The sequence below is a fragment of the Triturus cristatus genome, chromosome 10 (assembly GCF_964204655.1).
Source record: "Triturus cristatus chromosome 10, aTriCri1.1, whole genome shotgun sequence".
In the NCBI taxonomy this organism is placed as follows: Eukaryota; Metazoa; Chordata; class Amphibia; order Caudata; family Salamandridae; genus Triturus; species Triturus cristatus.
In genome coordinates, this window is record NC_140593.1 from 1,084,070,848 (window position 1) to 1,084,093,798 (window position 22,951).

The window sequence follows — 22,951 nt, forward strand, 5'->3', positions numbered from 1 at the left end:
GTGAGAAAACGAATCCCTCTAAAATAAAAGTTATGCTTTTTGAAAAGCAAGGAGACCAGTCTAAAAATTTAGAGTCTGTTTGACAGCACACAGAACTCCCTGCATGTACTACTTTAAAGTTGTGTAAACTGTCCTTTGGTCATTGAGAAAGTGGAATGCCAGTGCGTGGTCAACTTCAAAGCCCGGTTAAGACCCCTTGCCCCCCTCCACTCGTGCACTGGATGGGAAGGAGACACCTTGTTATTGCTGAACGTCTCCTCGCTTTGGCATCCCACATTCACGGTCCCCTGTGTTTTCAGGCTGCCTCGGGTGGGTGGCAGGTTTCGGTAACTTACAAAATGGCGTCAGCGGGCCTAGAGCTGTCTGCCCGTCTGACTGATCTTCTTTGCTCTGCGCGAGGCCTGCCTGCTACGTGAAGTCATCGCTCGGGTTGAGACAGCTTTTCCGGGTCAGTGGCACGGATGCATTAGATGCATATTTACTCGGAAACTCTACCCTGGCTTCTGCTCACACTTGTCCTTAATTGACTGAAGAGCCCCTTTGAAGAGAAGGAGCAGTGTCTAGTGGCTGCCGGCAGGTGATGGGGAGCCGAACTACTCCCACTGGCGGGGAGACAGGCAGGCATTAGTGGAACAGGACACCTCAGGGCAGTACCTGCGTCACCTGGCGCGTCCCTCCTCTCGTGCTCTGATTTAGTCTCGTGCTTCACCTGGTACCGAGCACCTCTGGCTAGCACCGCACGGGTCCAAGAAATAAACGCACTGTCTGATTGAGATTCCGGGACTCCATCCAAGAATCAGCCAATAGCCGCCCTTTGCGTCAGCTCAACCAGGCTGAAAAGGACAGAGAACGGGAAAATTCAGCACTTTGGGACTGAGGGCCAAGGAACAGGTAAGGCTTTGATGGAACACAGTATAACATGTGGCACATTTTATGGTATGTTATATTCTGCCGTGTCCTGTAATCTGATGCAGTATGGTGTGTTATAATCAGGGCCACTGCAATTATGCGATTTTGCAGCCGCAGAGTTTTCCGCTTAGTTATGGATTTGTGGTATTTGCCACATAATCAATCCATCATTTGCTGCATAATCTGCAGATTGTAACAAAAAAAATATTTGTTTCTAACTCAGACGGATCAAAAGTTCCTGAAAGGGCTGTGAGATGTATTGCAGTGCACTAAGACCCTTCCATTGCAAAAGTGGCTTGACCCCCTTAGTAACTGGTACTAATGAGGTGAAACATTTGCCCAAACAGTGTTAACCTGCGCAAGAATGACAAAATAAGGAAGTAATACTAGCACAAAATGTGCCTCATTTTGTCTCATAATTTGCCTTTTCTTGTCACATGATTTGGGCCTCCCTGGCGCATAATTTGGTCATCCCCTGCCGCATAATTCCTGTGGCCTTGGTTATAAAGTTTTATTTTATCTATGATATTGTTATGTTACTCCTTCCCACTTGCACTTCAGAGAAGAGCTGAAAACACAACTCTTGAAAGAATATATGGTTTCCACATCCTTAATGAATTTGCGGCACCCCATATAGATCCTCCAGGCTAAATGTGACGAACATCACTTCTCTCACTATGGACATTATGGTAAATCAACCCCTCTTCTCTCTAAACTCTTTGTGCAGTGTCCCCCAGATCCCATTGCTAGCATCGCACTAAGCCTTACAATGTTATATTTCAATAGTAGGGGGGATATGATTTAATGTTTTGCTGTGTCATGAAATTATGTTTTGTTATGCATTTATCTTACACTTTAACATGTAATGTTGTTAGTTATTTACACCAAAGATAAGAGAACATCTGCTTCATTGTTATGTTATGATACTATGTTTGCTATTTTATGTTTTGATGTAAGGTGGTATATTGCATGTTCTGCGGTGATAAAAGTTGTCCTGTGTTTGTCGGCCATGGTTTGTTTAGAGTTTGGCGCCATTTAGCTGCTTCGGTTCCCTGGAAGTCTCTTCCCGCTGTGAGGGGAGGGAAAAGCAAGCACCCTCGAGTGCTGTTGGATTTGCAGCACCCCAGTGTTGATAGTTTGTGCCTAGTGTTGTTAGTTTGCACCTGGCGTTGCATTCGCTGCATCCCAGGGTTGATAGTTTGCACCAGGTGTTGCATTTGCAGCACCCCAGCCTTGATAATACTTTACACCCGGTGTTGTGTTTGCAGCCCCCCAGCGTTAATAGTTTGCACCCGATTTTGATAGTTTGCACGCAGTGTTGCATTAGTAGCTCCTCAGCATTGATAGTTTGTACCCGGTGTTGCATTTGCAGCACCCCAGTGTTGATAGTTTGCGCCCGGTGTTGTATTTGCAGCACTTCAACATTGATAGTTTGCACCCAGTGTAGTTAGTTTTCACACATTGTTGTATTTGCAGCACCCCAGGGTTGATAGTTTATGCCGGGTGTTGCATTCACAGCACCCCAGTGTTAATAGTTTGCCCACGGTGTTGCATTCACAGCACCCCAGTGTTAATAGTTTGCACACGGTGTTGCATTCACAGCACCCCAGTGTTAATAGTTTGCACACGGTGTTGCATTCACAGCACCCCAGTGTTCACAGTTTACACCCAGTGTTGCATTTGCAGCACCCTAGCGCTGATAGTTTGCATCCACTGTTGATAGTTTGCAGGCTGTGTTGCTTTTGCAGCACCCCAGTGTTGATAGTTTGCGCCCGGTGTTGTATTTGCAGCACTCCAACATTGATAGTTTGCACCCAGTGTAGTTAGTTTTCACACATTGTTGTATTTGCAGCACCCCAGGGTTGATAGTTTATGCCGGGTGTTGCATTCACAGCACCCCAGTGTTAATAGTTTGCACACGGTGTTGCATTCACAGCACCCCAGTGTTCACAGTTTACACCCAGTGTTGCATTTGCAGCACCCTAGCGCTGATAGTTTGCATCCATTGTTGATAGTTTGCAAGCTGTGTTGCATTAGCAGCACACCAGTGTTGATAGTTTGCACACGGTGTTGCAGTCACAGCACCCCAGTGTTAATAGTTTGCACACGGTGTTGCATTCACAGCACCCCAGTGTTAATAGTTTGCACACGGTGTTGCAGTCACAGCACCCCAGTGTTAATAGTTTGCACACGGTGTTGCATTCACAGCACCCCAGTGTTAATAATTTGCACACGGTGTTGCATTCACAGCACCCCAGTGTTCACAGTTTACACCCAGTGTTGCATTTGCAGCACCCCAGCGCTGATAGTTTGCATCCACTGTTGATAGTTTGCAAGCTGTGTTGCATTAGCAGCACACCAGTGTTGATAGTTTGATCCCGATCTTGCTTTTGCAGCACCCAGTATTAATAATTTACACCCTGTGTTGCGTTTACAGCACCCTAGCAATGATTGTTTGCATCCAATGTACTTAGTTTGCACACAGTGCTGTATTTTCAGCACCCCAGCATTGATAGTTTGCGCCCGGTGTTGCTTTTGCAGCACCTCAGCATTGATAGTTTGTGAGTTGATAGTTTGCGCCCGGTGTTGCTTTTGCAGCACCTCAGCATTGATAGTTTGTGAGTTGACAGTTTGTGACCGGTGTTGCATTTTCAGCACCTCAGAGTTGATAGTTTGACTTGATGTTGCATTTGCAGTGCCCCCAGCATTGATAGTTTACGTCCAATGTTACTTTTGCAACCCCCAGCGCTGAGAGTTTGTGCCCGTTGTTACATTTGCAGCGCCCCCAGCATTGATAGTCTGCACCCGGTGTTACATTTGGAGCCCCCCAGCGCTTATAGTTTATGCCCGGTGTTACATTTGCAGCGCCCCCAGCATTGATAGTCTGCACCCGGTGTTACATTTGGAGCCCCCCAGCGCTTATAGTTTGTGCCAGGTGTTACATTTGCAGCGCCCCCAGCATTGATAGTCTGCACCCGGTGTTACATTTGCAGCCCCCCAGCACTTATAGTTTGTGCCCGGTGTTACATTTGCAGCACCTCAGCGTTGATAGTTTGGTCAGGTGTTGCATTTGCAGCACCGCAACATTGATAGTTTGCACCGGGTGTTGCTTTTACAGCACCCCAATGTTGATAGTTTGTGCCCAGTGTTGATAGTTTGCACCTGGTGTTGCATCTGCAGCACCCAAGCCTTGATAGTTTGCGTCCGGTGTTGCGTTTGCAGCACCCCAGGGTTGATAGTTTGTGCCAATTGTTGATAGTTTGCGTCCGGTGTTGCGTTTGCAGCACCCCAGGGTTGATAGTTTGTGCCAATTGTTGATAGTTTGTGCCCGGTGTTGCATTTGCAGTATCTCAGCATTTATAGCTTGGACTCGTGTTTCATTTACAGCACCCCAGGGTTGATAGTTTGTGCCTGGAGTTGATAGTTTGCACCCTGTGTTGCGTTTGCAGCACCCCAGGGTTGATAGTTTGTGCCTGGAGTTGATAGTTTGTGCCCGGTGTTGCATTTGCAGTATCCCAGCAGTTATAGCTTGGACTCGTGTTTCATTTACAGCACCCCAGGGTTGATAGTTTGTGCCTGGAGTTGATAGTTTGTGCCCAGTGTTGCGTTTGCAGCCCCTAGGGTTGATAGTTTGTGCCAATTGTTGATAGTTTGCACCTGGTGCTGCATCTGCAGCACCCAAGCTTTGATAGTTTGCGTCCGGCGTTGCGTTTGCAGCACCCCAGGGTTGATAGTTTGCGTCCGGTGTTGCATTTGCAGCACCCCAGGGTTGATAGTTTGTGCCTGGAGTTGATAGTTTGTGCCCGGTGTTGCGTTTGCAGCACCCCAGGGTTGATAGTTTGTGCCAATTGTTGATAGTTTGCGTCCGGTGTTGCGTTTGCAGCACCCCAGGGTTGATAGTTTGTACCAATTGTTGATAGTTTGTGCCCGGTGTTGCATTTGCAGTATCTCAGCATTTATAGCTTGGACTCGTGTTTCATTTACAGCACCCCAGGGTTGATAGTTTGTGCCTGGAGTTGATAGTTTGCACCCTGTGTTGCGTTTGCAGCACCCCAGGGTTGATAGTTTGTGCCTGGAGTTGATAGTTTGTGCCCGGTGTTGCATTTGCAGTATCCCAGCAGTTATAGCTTGGACTCGTGTTTCATTTACAGCACCCCAGGGTTGATAGTTTGTGCCTGGAGTTGATAGTTTGCACCCTGTGTTGCGTTTGCAGCACCCCAGGGTTGATAGTTTGTGCCTGGAGTTGATAGTTTGTACCCGGTGTTGCATTTGCAGTATCCCAGCAGTTATAGCTTGGACTCGTGTTTCATTTACAGCACCCCAGGGTTGATAGTTTGTGCCTGGAGTTGATAGTTTGTGCCCAGTGTTGCGTTTGCAGCCCCTAGGGTTGATAGTTTGTGCCAATTGTTGATAGTTTGCACCTGGTGCTGCATCTGCAGCACCCAAGCTTTGATAGTTTGCGTCCGGCGTTGCGTTTGCAGCACCCCAGGGTTGATAGTTTGCGTCCGGTGTTGCATTTGCAGCACCCCAGGGTTGATAGTTTGTGCCTGGAGTTGATAGTTTGTGCCCGGTGTTGCATTTGCAGCACCCCAGGGTTGATAGTTTGCGTCCGGTGTTGCATTTGCAGCACCCCAGGGTTGATAGTTTGTGCCTGGAGTTGATAGTTTGTGCCCGGTGTTGCGTTTGCAGCACCCCAGGGTTGATAGTTTGTGCCTGGAGATGATAGTTTGTGCCCGGTGTTGCATTTGCAGCACCCCAGGGTTGATAGTTTGTGCCTGAAGTTGATAGTTTATGCCCGGTGTTGCATTTGCAGTATCCCAGCATTTATAGCCTGGACTCGTGTTTCATTTACAGCACCCCAGGGTTGATAGTTTGTGCCTGGAGTTGATAGTTTGCACCTGGTGTTGCATCTGCAGCACCCAAGCCTGGATAGTTTGCGTCCAGCGTTGCGTTTGCAGCATCCCAGGGCTGATAGTTTGTGCCTGGAGTTGATAGTTTGTGCCCGGTGTTGCATTTGCAGCACCCCATGGTTGATAGTTTGCGTCAAGCGTTGCGTTTGCAGCACCCCAGGGTTGATAGTTTGTGCCTGGAGTTGATAGTTTGTGCCCGGTGTTGCATTTGCAGTATCCCAGCATTAATAGCTTGGATTCGTGTTTCATTTACAGCACCCCAGCTTTGAAAGTTCGTGCCTGTAGTTGATAGTTTGCACCCTGTGTTGCGTTTGCAGCACCCCAGGGTTGATAGTTTGTGCCAATTGTTGATAGTTTGCACCCAGTGTTGCGTTTGCAGCACCCCAGGGTTGATAGTTTGTGCCAATTGTTGATAGTTTGCGTCCGGTGTTGCGTTTGCAGCAACCCAGGGTTGATAGTTTGTGCCAATTGTTGATAGTTTGCGTCCGGTGTTGCGTTTGCAGCAACCCAGGGTTGATAGTTTGTGCCAATTGTTGATAGTTTGTGCCCGGTGTTGCATTTGCAGTATCCCATCATTTATAGCTTGGACTCGTGTTTCATTTACAGCACCCCATGGTTGATAGTTTGTGCCCAGTGTTGATAGTTTGTGCCAATTGTTGATAGTTTGCACCCTGTGTTGCGTTTGCAGCACCCCAGTGTTGATAGTTTGTGCCCGGTGTTGCATTTGCAGTATCCCAGCATTTGTAGCTTGGACTCGTGTTTCATTTACAGCACCCCAGGGTTGATAGTTTGTGCCAATTGTTGATAGTTCGCGCCAATTGTTGATAGTTTGCACCTGGTGTTGCATCTTCAGCACCCAAGCCTTGATAGTTTGCACCCGGTGTTGCCTTTGCATCACCTCAACGATGATAGGATGCACTCGGTGTTGCATCTTCAGCACCCAAGCCTTGATAGTTTGCACCCGGTGTTGCCTTTGCATCTCCTCAACGTTGATAGGATGCACTCGGTGTTGCATCTGCAGCACTCCAGCCTTGATAGTTTGCGTCCGGTGTTGCCTTAGCATCACCTCAACGTTGATAGGATGCTCTCGGTGTTGCATCTGCAGCACTCCAGCCTTGATAGTTAGCATCCGGTGTTGCCTTTGCATCACCTCAACGTTGATAGGATGCACTCGGTGTTGCATCTGCAGCACTCCAGCCTTGATAGTTAGCATCCGGTGTTGCCTTTGCATCACCTCAACGTTGATAGGATGCACTCGGTGTTGCATCTGCAGCACTCCAGCCTTGATAGTTTGCATCCGGTGTTGCCTTTGCATCACCTCAACGTTGATAGGATGCACTCGGTGTTGCATCTGCAGCTCTACAGTGTTGATAGTTGCTGCTTGGTACCAACCAGGGGATGAAGTTGCTACAGCAGCCTGAACAGTCAGCAATGCATGTGTTACTTTTACTCTGTTGCAATTAAGGTCACTATCTTTGTTGAACTATGTGCATCACATTTTGAAGTCTCCAAATTTCTATTTAAAGGTTTGTAAAATTGTGCAAGAGGCAGACACAGAGCAATTTTTCAGTAACACACTGAGTGATGTTGCACATATTTTTATAGGACAGTGATGTGTGTAGCATGTCAGTGTCCAACAGCGCTGAATGCCAGGGGCGTATGGCAAGGGGGTCCCATTCACCCCAAGGCAAATGAATATCTGTGAGATATGGGTGACCAGGGGGCCTCTCATCAGAGTCCGGTTGCTACTGGTGTTTAGCACCAGATAACAGACCCGGGCTAACCTGGGGAGTTCTCTGTGATAACGGTAATTGAACCTGTTTCGAGTGCCTTAATGCTGTTGGTGCTGTGCATTACTCTTCAAATACCAGACCTCAAGTCCTTGTAATATTTGGTCATGCAGTCACAGGAGCAAGGTCAGTTAGCACTCAGCTTCTGATAGGAGCTTGTGTAACAAAACAAAACCAGTTTGCACCCACGTTTACATTTGCACATAGGTCTCAATAACTCTTTACATTTCCAACCTACCTCAGCCACCGTCGGCAGACCAATCCATATTGAAGGACATATTTATGTAGCTTTCACACAGCGCAGCACAGCAACCATCTTACTGCGCTGTGCTACGTGACAGGGCAGGAATGCGCCCTATTTATTTCGGAGTTTTATACAGCGCTAACTAGACCCGAAGGTATCAGAGCGCTTTACAGCATAGGTGGGAAAGTAATCACAGAAGAAAACAGTAGTGTGCATGTTGACTCCAGGCGAGTCTAAGGTCTCAGCTCAGAATATGCATTGCATGGCAGGAGAACATCAGAGAGAGAGAGAAACAAACAAAAAAGAAAAACAGTAGTATACATGTTGAATTATTGTAGAGTCAAACGACTCAGATCAAATATACATTGAATAGTAGGAGATCCCAGCGTCTAGGGGTGACATATACATAGACTCGAGGGGATTCAGGGAGGGGGGACAAGGGAAGAGTCAGAAGGAGGGTGAGGTAGAACTCTTAATATTAAAGTGGCTGTGTGTTTCAATGGACGGGATTCTGCATTCTATCCATTTGAACGGGAGCGGTCTTTAAGCTGACTTTTGAGTAGCCCAAAGCAGGGGTTAGTCCTGATATGGACTGGGATGGAGTGCCAGATTTTCAGCTCATTTCCAGAGAAGGATCGAGATGAGGTTTTTTGTTTGCGGGTTTTTGGGGGGATGAGGAGTGTTGGTGCTCCTGAGGCTCCATGTTTGGCCAGCTTTCTTGAGTAACATAATACAACGCGTTCCTGTCCTTTTTCTTGTGCGGCGCCCTTTTGTCTGCCTAGCACCAATGCAGGCTCCCTGCGCTGAGGTGCAAGGGGGCCTGTGCTGCAGACAGGATTGTTTTTGTGCAGGAAGGGACACCTTTCTGCATAAAACTATCCCCTCGAGCAGCAGCGGCTGATGACATTTGAAAGTGGTGGGGCATGTAAAAGTTAAATATGCAGATAACACACATTAATTGCTTTATGGATAGAATATGCCCAGATCGCCCCTGCAATACGAATTCCATTTTGAAGCATAGCAAAGCTAAGAATGAAATTCATAATGCAGTGGTGATAGGGACACATTCTATCTATAAAGCATTTACTGGCCAATGTAAGTTTGGAGTATTAAAGATAATCTTACCATGACACCTTTATTCAGCTTGCAGTACACCGGAGGTTTAAATTCCCCCGTGTTGCGCTGCCTGCCGGTAAAACATGCTGGTCCCAGAGAATATCTGCCCCAAGCTTCCCAGCCAATGTAGTCATTTCTCTCATGCTGCCTATAACACTAAACCGCATAAGAGCAGTGCCAGGATTGGCTGGTCCAGTCAGGCACAATGCTCCGTCGGAGACCAATGGGGATGTGTCTCTGCTATTCCAGCCTGTTGGTAGCACTGGTTCTGGAAGCCCAAACTCCGCATGTTAGGCCGCAGTGAAAACACCGGCCAATCTCAGATGTGCAGTTCAGTAAAATTTGCCTCAGCTGTTCCTCATCGTCCCAATAAATGAGAGAAAAAGAGAGAGCGCGGCAGCCCTGCCCCTAATGTAGAGGAAAGAACGACGGTACGCAAGTATTTAGCAGGGAAATTATGTTAAGAATGAGCCTGTCTGACTCTGGGGTTTTCCAATAGGGGGTCAAACCTCCCCCACACCCGTATACAAGAACCGCCCATGCCTCTTAGGTTTTTTCCTCTTTATATGAGTGCTGCTTTTATTTGTGTGCTGCAGAATGCAGCACTCGTAGAAAGAGGGTAAAATAAGGAGAAATAAACATAGTTCTCCTCGTTAGGCCTCCCCTGGGGAGGTGTTGCATTTTGACACATTCCCAGGTTAATCAGTGTTGGTAAATCTGGGTAAGTGCTAAAATCTATGGGTGAATGTGTGGCAAAAACAACACTCCACCCATGGAACGCCTTCCTGGGGCAGAGTAACACAAAGCAGCGATTTGCGTTGCATTACTCTAGATTTATCAAGCCATGCAGAACCATGCAAGGTGGCCTTGCTTGACTTAATAAATCCGACTTAGGTTTTGCGTCGCCCTTGCGCCCCCTTGCGTGGCATAAGGATGACGTAAAACCTTCATAAATATGCCACTCAGAATTACGGTTATAAAGGGAAATGAATATGCTTCGGAATCTTATGGCGTCTCCCTTGCTCTGAACTACTTGTCTCATTCCTGTTTCCCCAATCCTTCATTGGCTTCTCTCTCTCTCTCTCTTTACACCCTCCAAATCCCACCACCGCAAAGGCTGTGGCTCTGTGGTATTCGAGATTTCGAGATTCAGGGTGTGTGAAAACGTACTTGGGCAAGAGATTATTCATGTAAGTCTATGGGCATGCAATAATAACCAACATTCAATATTGCTATTAAGTCAACAACAAAGTTTTATCAAACCAGAGAAGTGACCAAGGTGCTCGTACTGAAACGCGTTGGCGTATATGCTTTTGCCACAGTACGAATAAAAGCATTTCAATTGCACCGGAGTGCTGAAGGTTTCTTGATAAATACGTGGAGAAGCTGGTTTTATATATATGACATCGAGAAAGGCAGATTGCCGAAACGCGCCTGTCAGTGCAGGGGGGTCTGTGCATGAATAAATGATCTTTGATAAGGATCTGCGAGTGCTCTCCTTTCTACGCTGCTGGAATTGCTGTGCGTGTGGAAAAAAAAATATATATATTGTAGACTCGTTGCTTGTTTTTACCTGTCGTGGCTCCAGATCAGAGTGGGCGTTGTCGGCAACGTACCAACCAAGCCAGGTCCGATTCATTTTCAAAAGCCTTGTAAACAAGGAATGACGAGTCCGACACCGTGTTCTGGCCAAAATTACTATTTATTGTCGGCTGATCGGACGCGTTTCGCCTGCCCAGCAGGCTTACTCACCAACACAATTGCATGAAGTTTCAACCATTTTAAATCTGGTGCTCGTTAGGACTGTTGGTTGTTATTTTTGCATGCCCATAGACTTACATGAGTATTCTCTTGCCCAAGTACGTTTTCAAATGTGTAGGCACTATTTCCCTGCTCTTGGTAAGTTATTTGTACGCAGTGGCCCTTTTCTTTCTATAAAAAAAAATATATATATGTATATATATATATACATATTTGTTTTCTTGTCACCCACAGACTTTGCTACAAAATCTTCATTCTAAGCTTCTCATTTTTCTCATCCTTGGGTATACAAGCTTTTCTTCTATTCTCTCAGTGTCTCAGGCATCTTAGCTTTTATTTTCTTCCAAAATAAAATATTTAATATTCTCTTTTCTTAATTTTGCAGGTATTCAATCATCACAACTCTCTCTGCCTCAGGTATACAAAATCCTTGTTTCATGCATCTTAGATATTGAAGATTTTCTTTTCTACCAGAGTTAGCAATATAAATGTCTTTGCATGCCTTGTGTATCTCATATTCTTTTTTTCTCCAAGTCACGGGTATCAATGATTTTCTTTTTTCACTATCTCATGTATCTAAGCTTCTCTTTTCACCTCATATCAAGTTATATGAGGCTCACTCTTCTCCCTGTCCCAGATATCAAAGCATCTTGTTTATCCTTGCGTCAGATATCTGTTTTTCTCTTTTCAACCTGTGTCATGTATCTAAGTGTTTCTTCTCTTTCTGTATTATGTGTCCAACTTCTCTTTTCTCCTTTTTACCCCAGTTTTATGTATAACCATTGCTTTGCACCATGCCTTCTTTTCCTGTGTTAGGGTTTCAAAAAATGAATCTTCTCTCACTTAGGTCCATGGTTCTGGTTTATCTCTTTCTTAGATATATTATCTATTCTCCTTTTTTAAAGATTCCAAGCTTTTTTATTCCTACTCTTTTAAGTATCTAATCTTATCTCTCCCCTGCCTCTAGTATGTATGTTTCTCTTTCCTTACTAGAATCGGCCTATTTCTAACTTCATTTTAGGTTTCCAAACCTTTTCACTAGCACTGTTTTCTCTCTCATTCCCAGGTCTGTAACGGTGGTCTCTCCCTTTCCTGGCCCTTCTTGTCTCAATCGATCTGCCTATTTGAGCTCTACAGTCTTCATGCCCAAGTTCTTGAACTTCAATCTCATCCTTCCTCATGACTTTGCTCAGCTATAATATCTTTCTTGGAAACACCGTTCTCTTCCTTCCTGGCTCTCTTGAGAGGAAAGCCTAGTTCTTAAATGCTATTCACATAACTCTACCATCCTTTCTTATTTTTCATTCTGCTTCATTCACGCACTCTTTACATGTTTTAGATGTTTTACAATCTGTATGCCTTTAGTTTGCTCTCTTCTCCTAGTCTTGAGCTACTAACTTTTCCTCTACTCCTTCACATCTAAAGCCAAGCCTGCTTAGTCTTTGCCTCAAATGATCTCATGTTATGTTATTTGCATTTGTATATCACCAACACCATTTCCGTGGTATCTTAGTATATTCCAAATCTGAGTGCCCATTCATGGGTAGGCCATCAATTGATTGTGTCTGATGTTTGTTGATATTTCATTGTGTATGATTAGTAGATCATATGTATGTTTAGTCTAGAAGTGTTTTGTGTTGATTAGTGCCCTCCATTTTAGATGACAATCTTTTTTATTTGGACACTGCTCTTTTTCCTACTCTATTTGTTTTCAACTTGTCTCTTACTCTCTTTTCTGTTCTAATCTTTGGTAATGGAGCATTTTCTTACTCCTTATTGCATCTGATAACATCACTTTTCTTATTTTTTTCATTCTATCTTTCTTGGTTCAGATCTCTAACAACAGTTTCTCATTTTGGCAAATCTCACTATTTTTTATTTATCTACTGCTGCTCTATCTTCTCTCTGTCACTTGCTATCCGCCACCCTCTATATCTTACTATTTCTCTTTTTCTTCATTTTATTTTCTTTCTATCTCTGCCTCTTAATTATCTTACAGTACATTATTTCTTTTTATGTGCTCTTGCTTCTTCTCATTTCTTTTCTTGAATCCTTCCTTCTTGTTAGGGTCACACCATGTCTTTTCTGTAATTCAATACAATACAATGCACTTTTAAAGCTCACAGTTACCTTCCAGGAGGCGGCCCGACGCTGGCGGACAGATCATCTGTAAGAAACCTGACAGCAGAGAACCTAGACGACGTTTAGGCAAGAGTCAAAGAGAAGGGTTTTTAAGCTCTTTCTGATGACAGCTTCAGACGGGCTGCTTCTCAGGCCAAGAAGGAGAGCATTTTACAATTTCCAGGCAAGGAGAACAAACAATCTACCTCCTCTTCTGGCATTATGGATGCAGGGGAGTTGATGGAGTTTAAATTTGTTGGATCTCAAAGATCTCTTCTGGGTGTAAGGCTTGAAGTGGTGCCTGCAATAGACAGGTCCTTTGTAGGGGTAGGCGCTAAACGGAAAGATGACTGCCTTAAACTGCATCCTTTTATTCACTAGAAGCCAATGACGATGTCGTAAGTATCCTAACACTGCAGCCCTAGGGGGAATCTTAAGAATTAGCCGGGCAGCAGGGTTCTGAAGAATCTGAAGATGCTGAATCAGAAAAGCAGACAGCCCCAGGTACAAACTGATGGCATAATCCAACCTGGTGGTAATCAAGGCATGAACTATAGTCTTGCGGAAATACACAGGGATGAGATGCAGCATCCCTCTTAAGTACTTAAGAGTGAAGAAGCAGGTGGCAGATAATGACTTGATTTGGGTCTCGAAGGTAAGGTTGGAGTCAAATTTGCCAGAAGAGGTGGGGGGGGGGCATTTTAGATGGCCACCAAAAACACGGGATCGGAAGAGGTTTTGATGACAAAGAAAAGAATCTCTGTCTTATCTGAGTTTAGTTTTAGACAGCTTGCATTCATCCAATCAACAACTGCTTTGAGACAAAGTTTGAAGGAACACAGAGCTGTGGGGGAGCATTTCAGATCGCCACCAAATACTGGATCGGGTGAGGTTTCGATGACAAAGAAAATAATCTCGGTCTTATCTGAGTTTAGTTTTAGACAGCTTGCATTCATCCAGTCAACAACTGCTTTGAGACAAAGTTTGAAGGAACACAGAGCTGTGGGAGCGTTTTCCTAGAATCCCAGGAGGAGTAGACTGTCATCCGCTTAGGATACACATCTCACCCCCCAAGACTTGACTAGTTTCGCCAGTAGCTCAAAATATATATTAAAAAGTGTAAGGCTAAGGGCTGAGCACTGAGACACTCTGCACTTTAGTGGTTTAGAGGCAGAGGTAAAAGGTGGGAGGAAAACTGCCTGGGAGCGATTGCTCATGAAAGATTTCCTCCATAACGGGGCATGGTCTCTAATACCAATCTTTTCTAGTCTCTCAAACAGAACCGCATGAGATACTGTATCGAATGCTGAGGAAAGGTCCAGTACCATTACCATAACCGGGGTATTTAAATCCAAATTTCAATTAGTGTATTCTGAGACTTCAAGCAGGGCTGACTTAGTGCTGTAGCCAGCAGGAAATCCCAATTGGGAGTCGTGCCGCAGGGGATTGGATTCAAGAAAATGTGATATCTGCCTATGAACATTTTTCTCAAATAATTTAAGTAACAGAGGAAAGAAATGAACTAGGCCTATAGTTACTCAGAACTTAATTCTATTGAGGTCTGAGGATTCTATCCTCTAATTTTTTAAATTTCTAACACTCACATCACTCCTTTCCCAACTAGTTTAATCTTTTAATCTGGCAGTTTTCGGTTGTCATTTTCTTTCCTAATCTACGTTTTCTAACTGTCATTCTTTGTCATGTGTATTATTTGTAACCATCTTAGCTCTTTTTATTTCTAACATTTTCTATTCTTTCCAGTTTGTAGTCTTGGAATGTGCTCACTCTAAGAATTGGATTAGTTTCCAGAAAAAAAATATATATAACACTGATGCACAGGGACCTTTCTGTCAGAAAGCTTCTTCATTTTCCTGTACATCACCACCATGGTTTACATGGTGCTTGACAGATGGGGAACAAGAGCTTCAGTAGACTCAGTAGAAAGAGGGTGGTCTTCGCAAGGCAGTAGTCCAGTAGTGTATGAACCAAAGGTTCCTGATGGCAGAGGCACTGGAGCTGCCTCAACTCTAAGGGCCTCATGTAGGTAGCCAAATACCGGTCGGTAACGGCCGATTGTCGGTAAATATGCCGTTACCGACCGGTATTCAGACAAGTGAGATGTAGGAGTCCAAAAACGACTTTTCGGTAAATATGAGGCGGTAAATACCGAATCATATTTACCGAATTCTAAAATACCGAATCAGATTTACCGAATACATACTTAACGAATCGGTAAATATGAAGTGGTAAATATGAAGTGGTAAAAATGAAAATGACATAGAGGAGCACTCGGTAATTAAGAAATCCAAGAAAATCGGTAAATAAGAGTCGGTAATTAACACGGATTGAAAGCAGGTGGTAACCATCAACAGTGCATATAAGCAATCCCAAAATGCAACAGCGTGGACAACATGGCCGCTATGTATGTCATTGCAAGGCGCCTACGTCTACAGGCAGCAGGACTGAGGGTTTGGCGACGGGAGGAACGCATCTACAGACAGCGCATCACACTATTCCACCTGACTGATGCAGAGATACATGAGAGGTACAGGCTACACCCCGAAACCATCATGGACTTAATCAGGGACCTTCACCCACTCCTGGACCAGCCAATAAGAAGGGCGCACGCCATACCCCCACATGTGCAGGTGCTCTGCAGCCTACATCTGCTGGCATCCGGCAGTTATCAGGTGGTGATAGCTGCGGTGGGTGGTGTATCCCAGAGTTGCCTGTCACGTTTCTTCAGGAAGTTCCTGGATGCCATGATGCAGAGAATGCACCACTACATCAGCTTCCCCAACACACAGGCTGCACTGCAGAAAACAAAAACAGACTTTTATCACATGGCACAGTTCCCCCATGTCATCGGCTGTATTGATGGTACACACATCCCAATCTGTCCACCAGCTGACACAGAGCACATCTACAGGAACAGGAAGTCCACCCACTCCATCAATGTGCAGGTGATCTGTGATGCAGGGAACATCATCACAGATATTGTTGCAAAGTTTCCTGGGAGCACCCACGATTCGTACATCTTCCAGAATAGTGGGATCTACACACGACTGAGTGCCGGAGAATTTGGAGAGGGATACCTGCTAGGTGAGTAACAGTGACGCCCCTTGCAACCTGCAAATCATAGTGTAAAGAAGCATGTGACTGATGTTTCCCTTTAACTCATCTAGGCGACAGTGCATATGCATGCCGGTCATTCATCCTCACTCCCTACCTACACCCATCAACCCAGAGTGAGAGACGATACAACGTGGCACACAAAACAACACGCAATGTGGTGGAGCGCACGTTTGGACTACTGAAGAGCAGGTTCCGCTGCCTCCACAAGAGCGGAGGCGCATGCCAGTACACACCCATCACCTGCTGCAAGATTATTGCCACTTGTGCAATGCTGCACAACCTTGCCACGAAAAAAGGTACAGATGTGGAACTAACATATTTTGAGGACAACGAGGATGAGTCAGGCCAGCCACAGGGCAACGCAGCTAGAGTGCCAACTGCAATCGATGGGAGAGAGAGACGGACAGAGATCACATGCAACTATTTCTGAGTAAGTAAGGGGACACAGCCAGTTGTGATTAGTCATGACGTAGTTTTAATGTGGCACCACGCCATGAACACATGAACAAGCCAATCTGGCAATATACCATCTATACAAGGAGTATGTCCAGGGTTACGTCACCCATTGGGAAGTGGCTAAGCAGGGCCACATCAATGTTTGCGCATACGCGCTGCAGTGGTGGATGGCACGGCCTGTGCATCCTCACTAGAGCCAACCCCAAGCCGCCTGCTGCTCCTGCGTCCTTCTGGGACGGGGGGTGTGATGCTGCTCCTGCTGCTGGTGTCGATGCTCTCCGCAGCATCCCCTGCAGCAGTTGTCGACGCCTGACTAGTAAATAGCACCCCTAGTGCACTTGTCACCTGCACCATCCCCCGAGACAGGTCGCTGCAGCAGTGTGTTAGGCCCTCCTGCATCGTCACAGAGCGCCGGCACAGTAGAGAAGTCGCAGTTGCCAGACGGTTGAGTGCCCTGTTGGTAGTGTCCCTTCTCTGCCGTTCCCGGCGCCGTGCCTCGATGTCAGCATCTAATTTGCTGCACAACTGCTGGATTGACTGGGACATGTCCCGAATGCCCGCAGCCATGCCGCTGATGTTATTGTCCATGTTGACTAATGTAGTGTTCATCACCCGCATGTGCCTCTGGACTGTCATGACTGCCTTTGTTTGCAGGCGCTGTTGTTTCAACATTTGGCCCTCGAGACCCAAGAAGACACCATGGCCGTCAATGGGTGCTGGTGGACTCTGGACACGCGACCTGCGGCGCCCTCTTGCTCCCGTCTGTGCTGCCTGTGAGGTGTGGGGCACAGTGGCATGGCTCCCTTCCTGGGGCCTGGTGAGTTCTTCAGGGCCCATGCTGTCATCTGACGAGGTGTCTAAGGCTCGTAGCCTGGCTGCTGGACGCCTCCTCATTCCCACACCTGCAAGCGGAGATGTGGCCGGTGATTCAAACATGAGTGGCGATGCTGGCTCTGGGTGAGGTGATGCTGGCTCTGGGTGAGGTGATGCTGGCTCTGGGTGAGGTGATGCTGGCTCTGGCTGCGGCGAGGCTGCCTGTGTTGGTGGTGCGGCTGCCAGTGGGCCTGCTCCCTGGTCTGAACTTGTGCTGGCTAGAGGTGATATTTGTGGCCGGTGTGCCGTCTCTCCTGCAGCATGCCCTGTCCTGCATGATGTCACATCTGTGGACAGAAATACAACATTGGCTCAGTGTCCCCGAAGGGCTGCATTGAAAGCGTCACAATAAATAATTTCACATTCCAAAATGTCCTCTGTCTCCTTGTGCCTCGAGTGCGTGACATGCCTTGTTGCCCTGTAACATTTACGTCATGGTTGGTGTTTCCCTGACTACATCTCCCGGAATGCATTGCCTGTCTGCACTGACACGTGTGGACTGCAGTGTGATTCTCGTTTCACAATGGGGGATGTGGGATAGGGATAGGGGGTGCTACATTGCTGTGCTTTCGTCTTACCTTGTTGTGTGGCGGCTCTGGCAGAGCTGTCGGCGTCCCCAAGACCCACGACGCTCTCTTGCTCGATTGTGGCCCCCACCAGCTCCTCCAGTTCGGTGAGGGCAGGTGCCCTGTTGGTTCCACCTCCAGTCTGGCTGGCCTCCTTCTGGATGTCGCCCATCTTCCTCTTGGTTACAATCCTCAGGTCATACCAGCGCTTCTTTAGGACCTCTATGTCCCTGTGGGTCACTCCCACAGCATTCACATGGGCCTGGATGGCCAGCCATATGTTGCGCTTTTCAGCCTCAGGCACTTGCAGGGATTGCCTTCCAAACAGCTTCTGGTGCTGCTTCACCACCTCCTCCACCAGCACCTGGAGTTCCTTGGGGCTAAATTTCAGCTTCCTCCTCCTTTCCCCTCCGTCTCTCTGTGTTCTCTGGCTGGACATGATGTTCGTTTTCCCGCTCGCACAGGCACCGGCTCCCTGCCTCTCCTCTGCACTCCAAGCCTCTCCAGGGTCGGCTAATTATGTACACCTGCCTGGGTGTGGCCACTTCCTGGTTGGGTGGGCTGTGGTTGCACAGGATTAGCTGTTTCGTCAAGTCATGTGATTTTATTTACCGATTCCGTACATACCGATTCGGTATTTTCCGATTCGGTAAATACCACCTCGGTATTTTCCGATTCGGTAAATACCACCTCGGTTTTTTCCGATTCGGTAAATACCACCTCGGTATTTACCGATTCGGTGAATTCCGATTCGTGATTACCGAATGTTACCGAATCGGTAACTGTTACCGAATTTTTACCTACATATAACTTACCGATTCTAATTTACCGATTCGGTACGGCTCGGTATTTAAGAAACGGTAAAATTTATTTACCTACATGAGGCCCTAAATGAGGAGGGGAAAGTGTAGGATTGGTTTACAGGTCCCATGGCTACTTTTGTCAGATAACTCCCACCTGCCAATCGCTAAATGAAGCCCTCCGTCTTTCATTCATTTCAAGTTGTGGAAATGAGTACCATTGAGTTGGGAAATAGTTACATCTGTTACGATTGTTTTCTTAGATCTCATATAGAGTTTAAATACTGTACATAAACATGACATTATTAGTATAAATATTAATAATAAAAGTAATAATAATAGTGTTCAATTCTAGTTTTCCATCTTTTCTCCCAAGTATTTGTATTTATCCATCGCACCTCTCTTTTGTCCATCCAAACAGCTCCATCAATTTCTTTGTTTTCTTGCAGACGCGACTCCCCTAATGTCCCAGGAAAGGATGTTCGCTACAGGGCACCTCCTGGCTGCGGGTCATCTTTACAGCCCGACAGTCCCCATCCATTTTGGCCCAAGTCTCTACATGTCGGGACCATTATTTCGATATCAGCTTATCCAGTCTTGCGCCCCTCCAGAAACCTGCAAGCAGGCTCTGCTGCTGGCTAGTCAAGCCGGGGGCTTAAGAGGGTGCAGAGACGTCTTCACAGGTAGGTACTGCCAGCCATCATCTCCCTTTCTTCCAGAGCTGAACAAGCAGGCAGTCTGCTCCACAGTCAGGCAAGAAGGGAATGCAAGTGGGGAAAATGGTAATGAGATATTTACTATACCCGGTAAATAAAAACAATACTGGGTGAGATTTTCTGTGTATGATTAATCTATACTATTTTAAAGTTTCACTAGTAAAATGAGGCATAACATGTGGAATGTACTACTTATCCCACTGAAATCTGCATACATTGGTATTAATTAGGCATTTTCTCCCAGTAAATATTGGCAGGTTTGGCATAGTGTGTGGTTTGCTTGATGCCTTTCCCATAGATGGTCATAAGATGCTACTTCTCTCATACTGTATACATTTAGCTATCCACTAGTAGATTTTATTCAAATGAGTGTCTGTGTCATCTGTTGTGATCAGACCAGTGTCTATTTCAAATATTAGCACCCTATGGATTGATGGGATTCACTTAACCACACCTCTACCTTCCTCAACCATCATTAGCACACTCTACGGATTGAGGACCATGGCTCAGCCAGACCTCAGTCTTACTCAAGCATCATTAACACCTGCTATGGAGTGATGAGACTGGCTCAGCTAGATTGCTACCTTCCTCAAACACCATTAGTTCACTCTGTCGAATGATGAGATTCACCCAGTCGGGTCTCTGTCTTGTTCACTCATCGTCATTAGCCACCTTTAAGGACTGGTGGCTTTGGGACAGGAGGTCCTTGGGCTTATAATGAGAGCATTAACTTATCTTGTCTGGCTTCATTCCAAACCATCCAGAGTTGAGTGAAGTAAGTTGTGAGCAAGGTGATTGTGGGTGCGTTTACATGAGCAGGAGAGATTGGGGTGGGTCACAGTAGGCTTCTTAAGAGCAATAAATACCCACAGTAAAAGGCACTATCCTTTTACTAGTAAGTGAGCTTGAATGTAGAGAGCGGGCGGCTAATCAGATTCCTTAGCATGCCGTTCATTACTATTGGAGACAACTGCTTGGTAACGTCTATCGGAATATACAGAATATGCAGGACACTGAAAGCATAGGTAGTGAACATGGAAAAATATTGAAGAAGAAACAGAAAAGAGTATAAGGAATTTCGAGAAGTAAGTGGGTTACAGTGCTAGCCATTTCCTAATATCATTATTGACCTTGAAGCATGTCAATAAAGCTGGATAGTGCCCCTAATACTTCATGCGTGGCCTCAGCGTTTTCTTAGCTCTAGAGAGCAAATCAGGGCCAAAAATGGATACTATTGGCAAGCTTCATGGCCAATAAAACTATAGTGAAGACTGGTCCAGGAATGTTTCAGAATATACAAGAAAGCATTTTTGGATGAGATTGGCTAAAGTTCTACCAATGATTTTCATCCTTTTTTTGGAACACTGCCAAGAAATTGATCGGATTCTGGGGGTAAAATTTAGTTGACCTTTGATCACTGAGTGTGCTAACTATGCACTTAATGTAATTAAATGTAATCATGGAATCATAGCAATTTGTTACCTCTCTGGCTGGCCATCAATCCATGTTAAAGGTCTCGAAGTTCCCTTTTCCACTTGATGTGGGCTAACCTAAATCTATTATTGGATTACTTTGTTATGTTTTCATATCATTTTCCTTTACTAACCTTCTACCATGGACAACTAAAAAAATATTTTTATTTAGTAATCTTTAGGTTCTCTGCATCATCTCTGAAATGACTTGAACAAGCAGCCAGAGGTGTCTATGTATCTGTTTCAACACTAATAATCAGTCGCATATAAAAGACAAGATGCCCTATTATCACATTTCATGAATTATACCCAAATCTCTTGCTTCCCTCCATATTGATATGTTCACATTCCAGAAAGTTGACTGAAATTTTCCAATACATCTTTAGGTCTTTCAATGCTGTTGTAAAGGAAACTTATTATCTAGAGGTAGGGTAAAATTATGGGATGTCTAGAATTTTGTTAAACTCTGATGAGGTTTACAGGAAAAAAAACTTGTATTTAGGTGGCTTCTGCGACTGCTGTCCAATTCGTTTTTATCTCTTTCCTATAGACATCGGTCAGCTGCCTGTTGGTGAAGACCTATAGTAGACAATACCAATACTTACAGTTGGTATTGGGTCAGGCCATTGCTTACCATCAGTTTTTTTTTCACTTCCATTTCTTGCTTAATATGCAATTGCTTTCCTTCCTCTTCTTGTGTTTGCCCTTTCGATGGAGCGTAGCTTCTTTACCCTCCTTTTGATTGGATGACTTGTATCCTTTTAATGCTCAGATTCAGGAAACTACTTTTTTCATTTGCTTTTAGCACTCCATAGGAGTGCACGTCTTTTCTTGTTTTCTTTCTCGTGTACTACCCCATCAAATCCCCACCGTGTGCTCTCTGTGTGGCTCACCCCTTTACCCCAGCTCATCCATTTCTTTCCTCATGCCTGTCAGTCAGGCTTTTTAAATGTATTTTCCTACCCTCGCCTCCTTCCCAAGATCCTCTGCAACTTCCCAAGCCCTTTCCTGTCCCACTTTGTGTTTCCTTTATTTTTATGCATAACAGCATCAGCAAAAAGCACTGGTAAAGCCTACAGGATTACAATGGCAAGGTCAAAAGACGAGAGCTGTTGGCTTTGCCAATGCTTGTTAGTTGCTGCAGAGAGGTACTTTGATTGAGCTTTGTTAGGAACGTGGGTAAGCTTCACATTACAAGCCTATATGAGGAGACTACTGCAATTTCTGTGAAGGACGCTGTAGTGTACATTGTTGTAAGCATTGCATAGTTATCCAGTTTTGTCCATTTTAATGTTCAGTTGCATTAGGATAAGAGCCACCTATTCTTTCCAATAGTTTCTGAGACATTCTCCCATTCTAGTCAAAATATTTTGTATTACTTTTATTACAAGAACCAAACATTACATACAATCCAGGTAATGGCAAGGATCGTAATGCATGACTGACATTAAGGCAAACCTTAAGTCCCACCACCTGTCCCATATCTTCCCAAGTTTCCAAAGACAGCCTGCCCTACATATATAGGTTCTTCTATTTTTTTTTTTTAAACTCTTTTTATTGATATTTCCAGAATATACATAACAATCTTTGGCATTGCTTATAGTGAGGAACATTCCATAAATGCATGCAGATTCATTCAACATCTGGCACAACATTAATTTAATATAAAAAATTTCCTAGTCCATTCCTCCAAGTCAGTGTCCTATCAAGGACATCGATATTGCCCACCCCTTCCCCAGCCATTCCCTCAATTTCTTTAGTCACTAAGTTCTGAATCTGAGTTTTCCTTAGGGGGTTCGCATATATCCCCTCGGTAACTGTTCCATCTCCCCCATATCTGAGTCCATTTTTTGGGGCATCCTCTATGTATATACACTGCCCTTTCAGCAATCATTGTGGTGTCCATGTCTCTACACCACTGGGGGAGGGTAGGGGCCTGCCGGGATCCCCATCTCTGTGCTATATTTTGCTTTGCCATCATCATGCCTAATGTTACCCATGTTTGCATTGTACGGTTAAGATCTGTGGGTTCCCATATGTTAAGGAGGCATCTCCTTGGCTCTGGGAAAATCGTGATTGTTG

The 22,951-nt window shown here is 45.3% G+C and overlaps 1 protein-coding gene across 1 annotated transcript in view; it reads left to right on the forward strand.

The window, feature by feature from the left end:
* The first annotated feature begins 595 nt into the window (after positions 1 to 595).
* The window catches only part of LOC146796603 (uncharacterized), a 138,232-nt gene continuing 115,876 nt past the window's right edge, over positions 596 to 22,951 (forward strand). Inside the window, exons 1-3 of the mRNA XM_085629258.1 lie at positions 596 to 891; positions 11,116 to 11,147; positions 19,131 to 19,364. Of these exons, the coding sequence (XP_085485384.1) occupies positions 19,145 to 19,364 (220 nt within the window). The 5' untranslated portion in view covers positions 596 to 891; positions 11,116 to 11,147; positions 19,131 to 19,144. The remainder of the gene's footprint in view (positions 892 to 11,115; positions 11,148 to 19,130; positions 19,365 to 22,951) is intronic.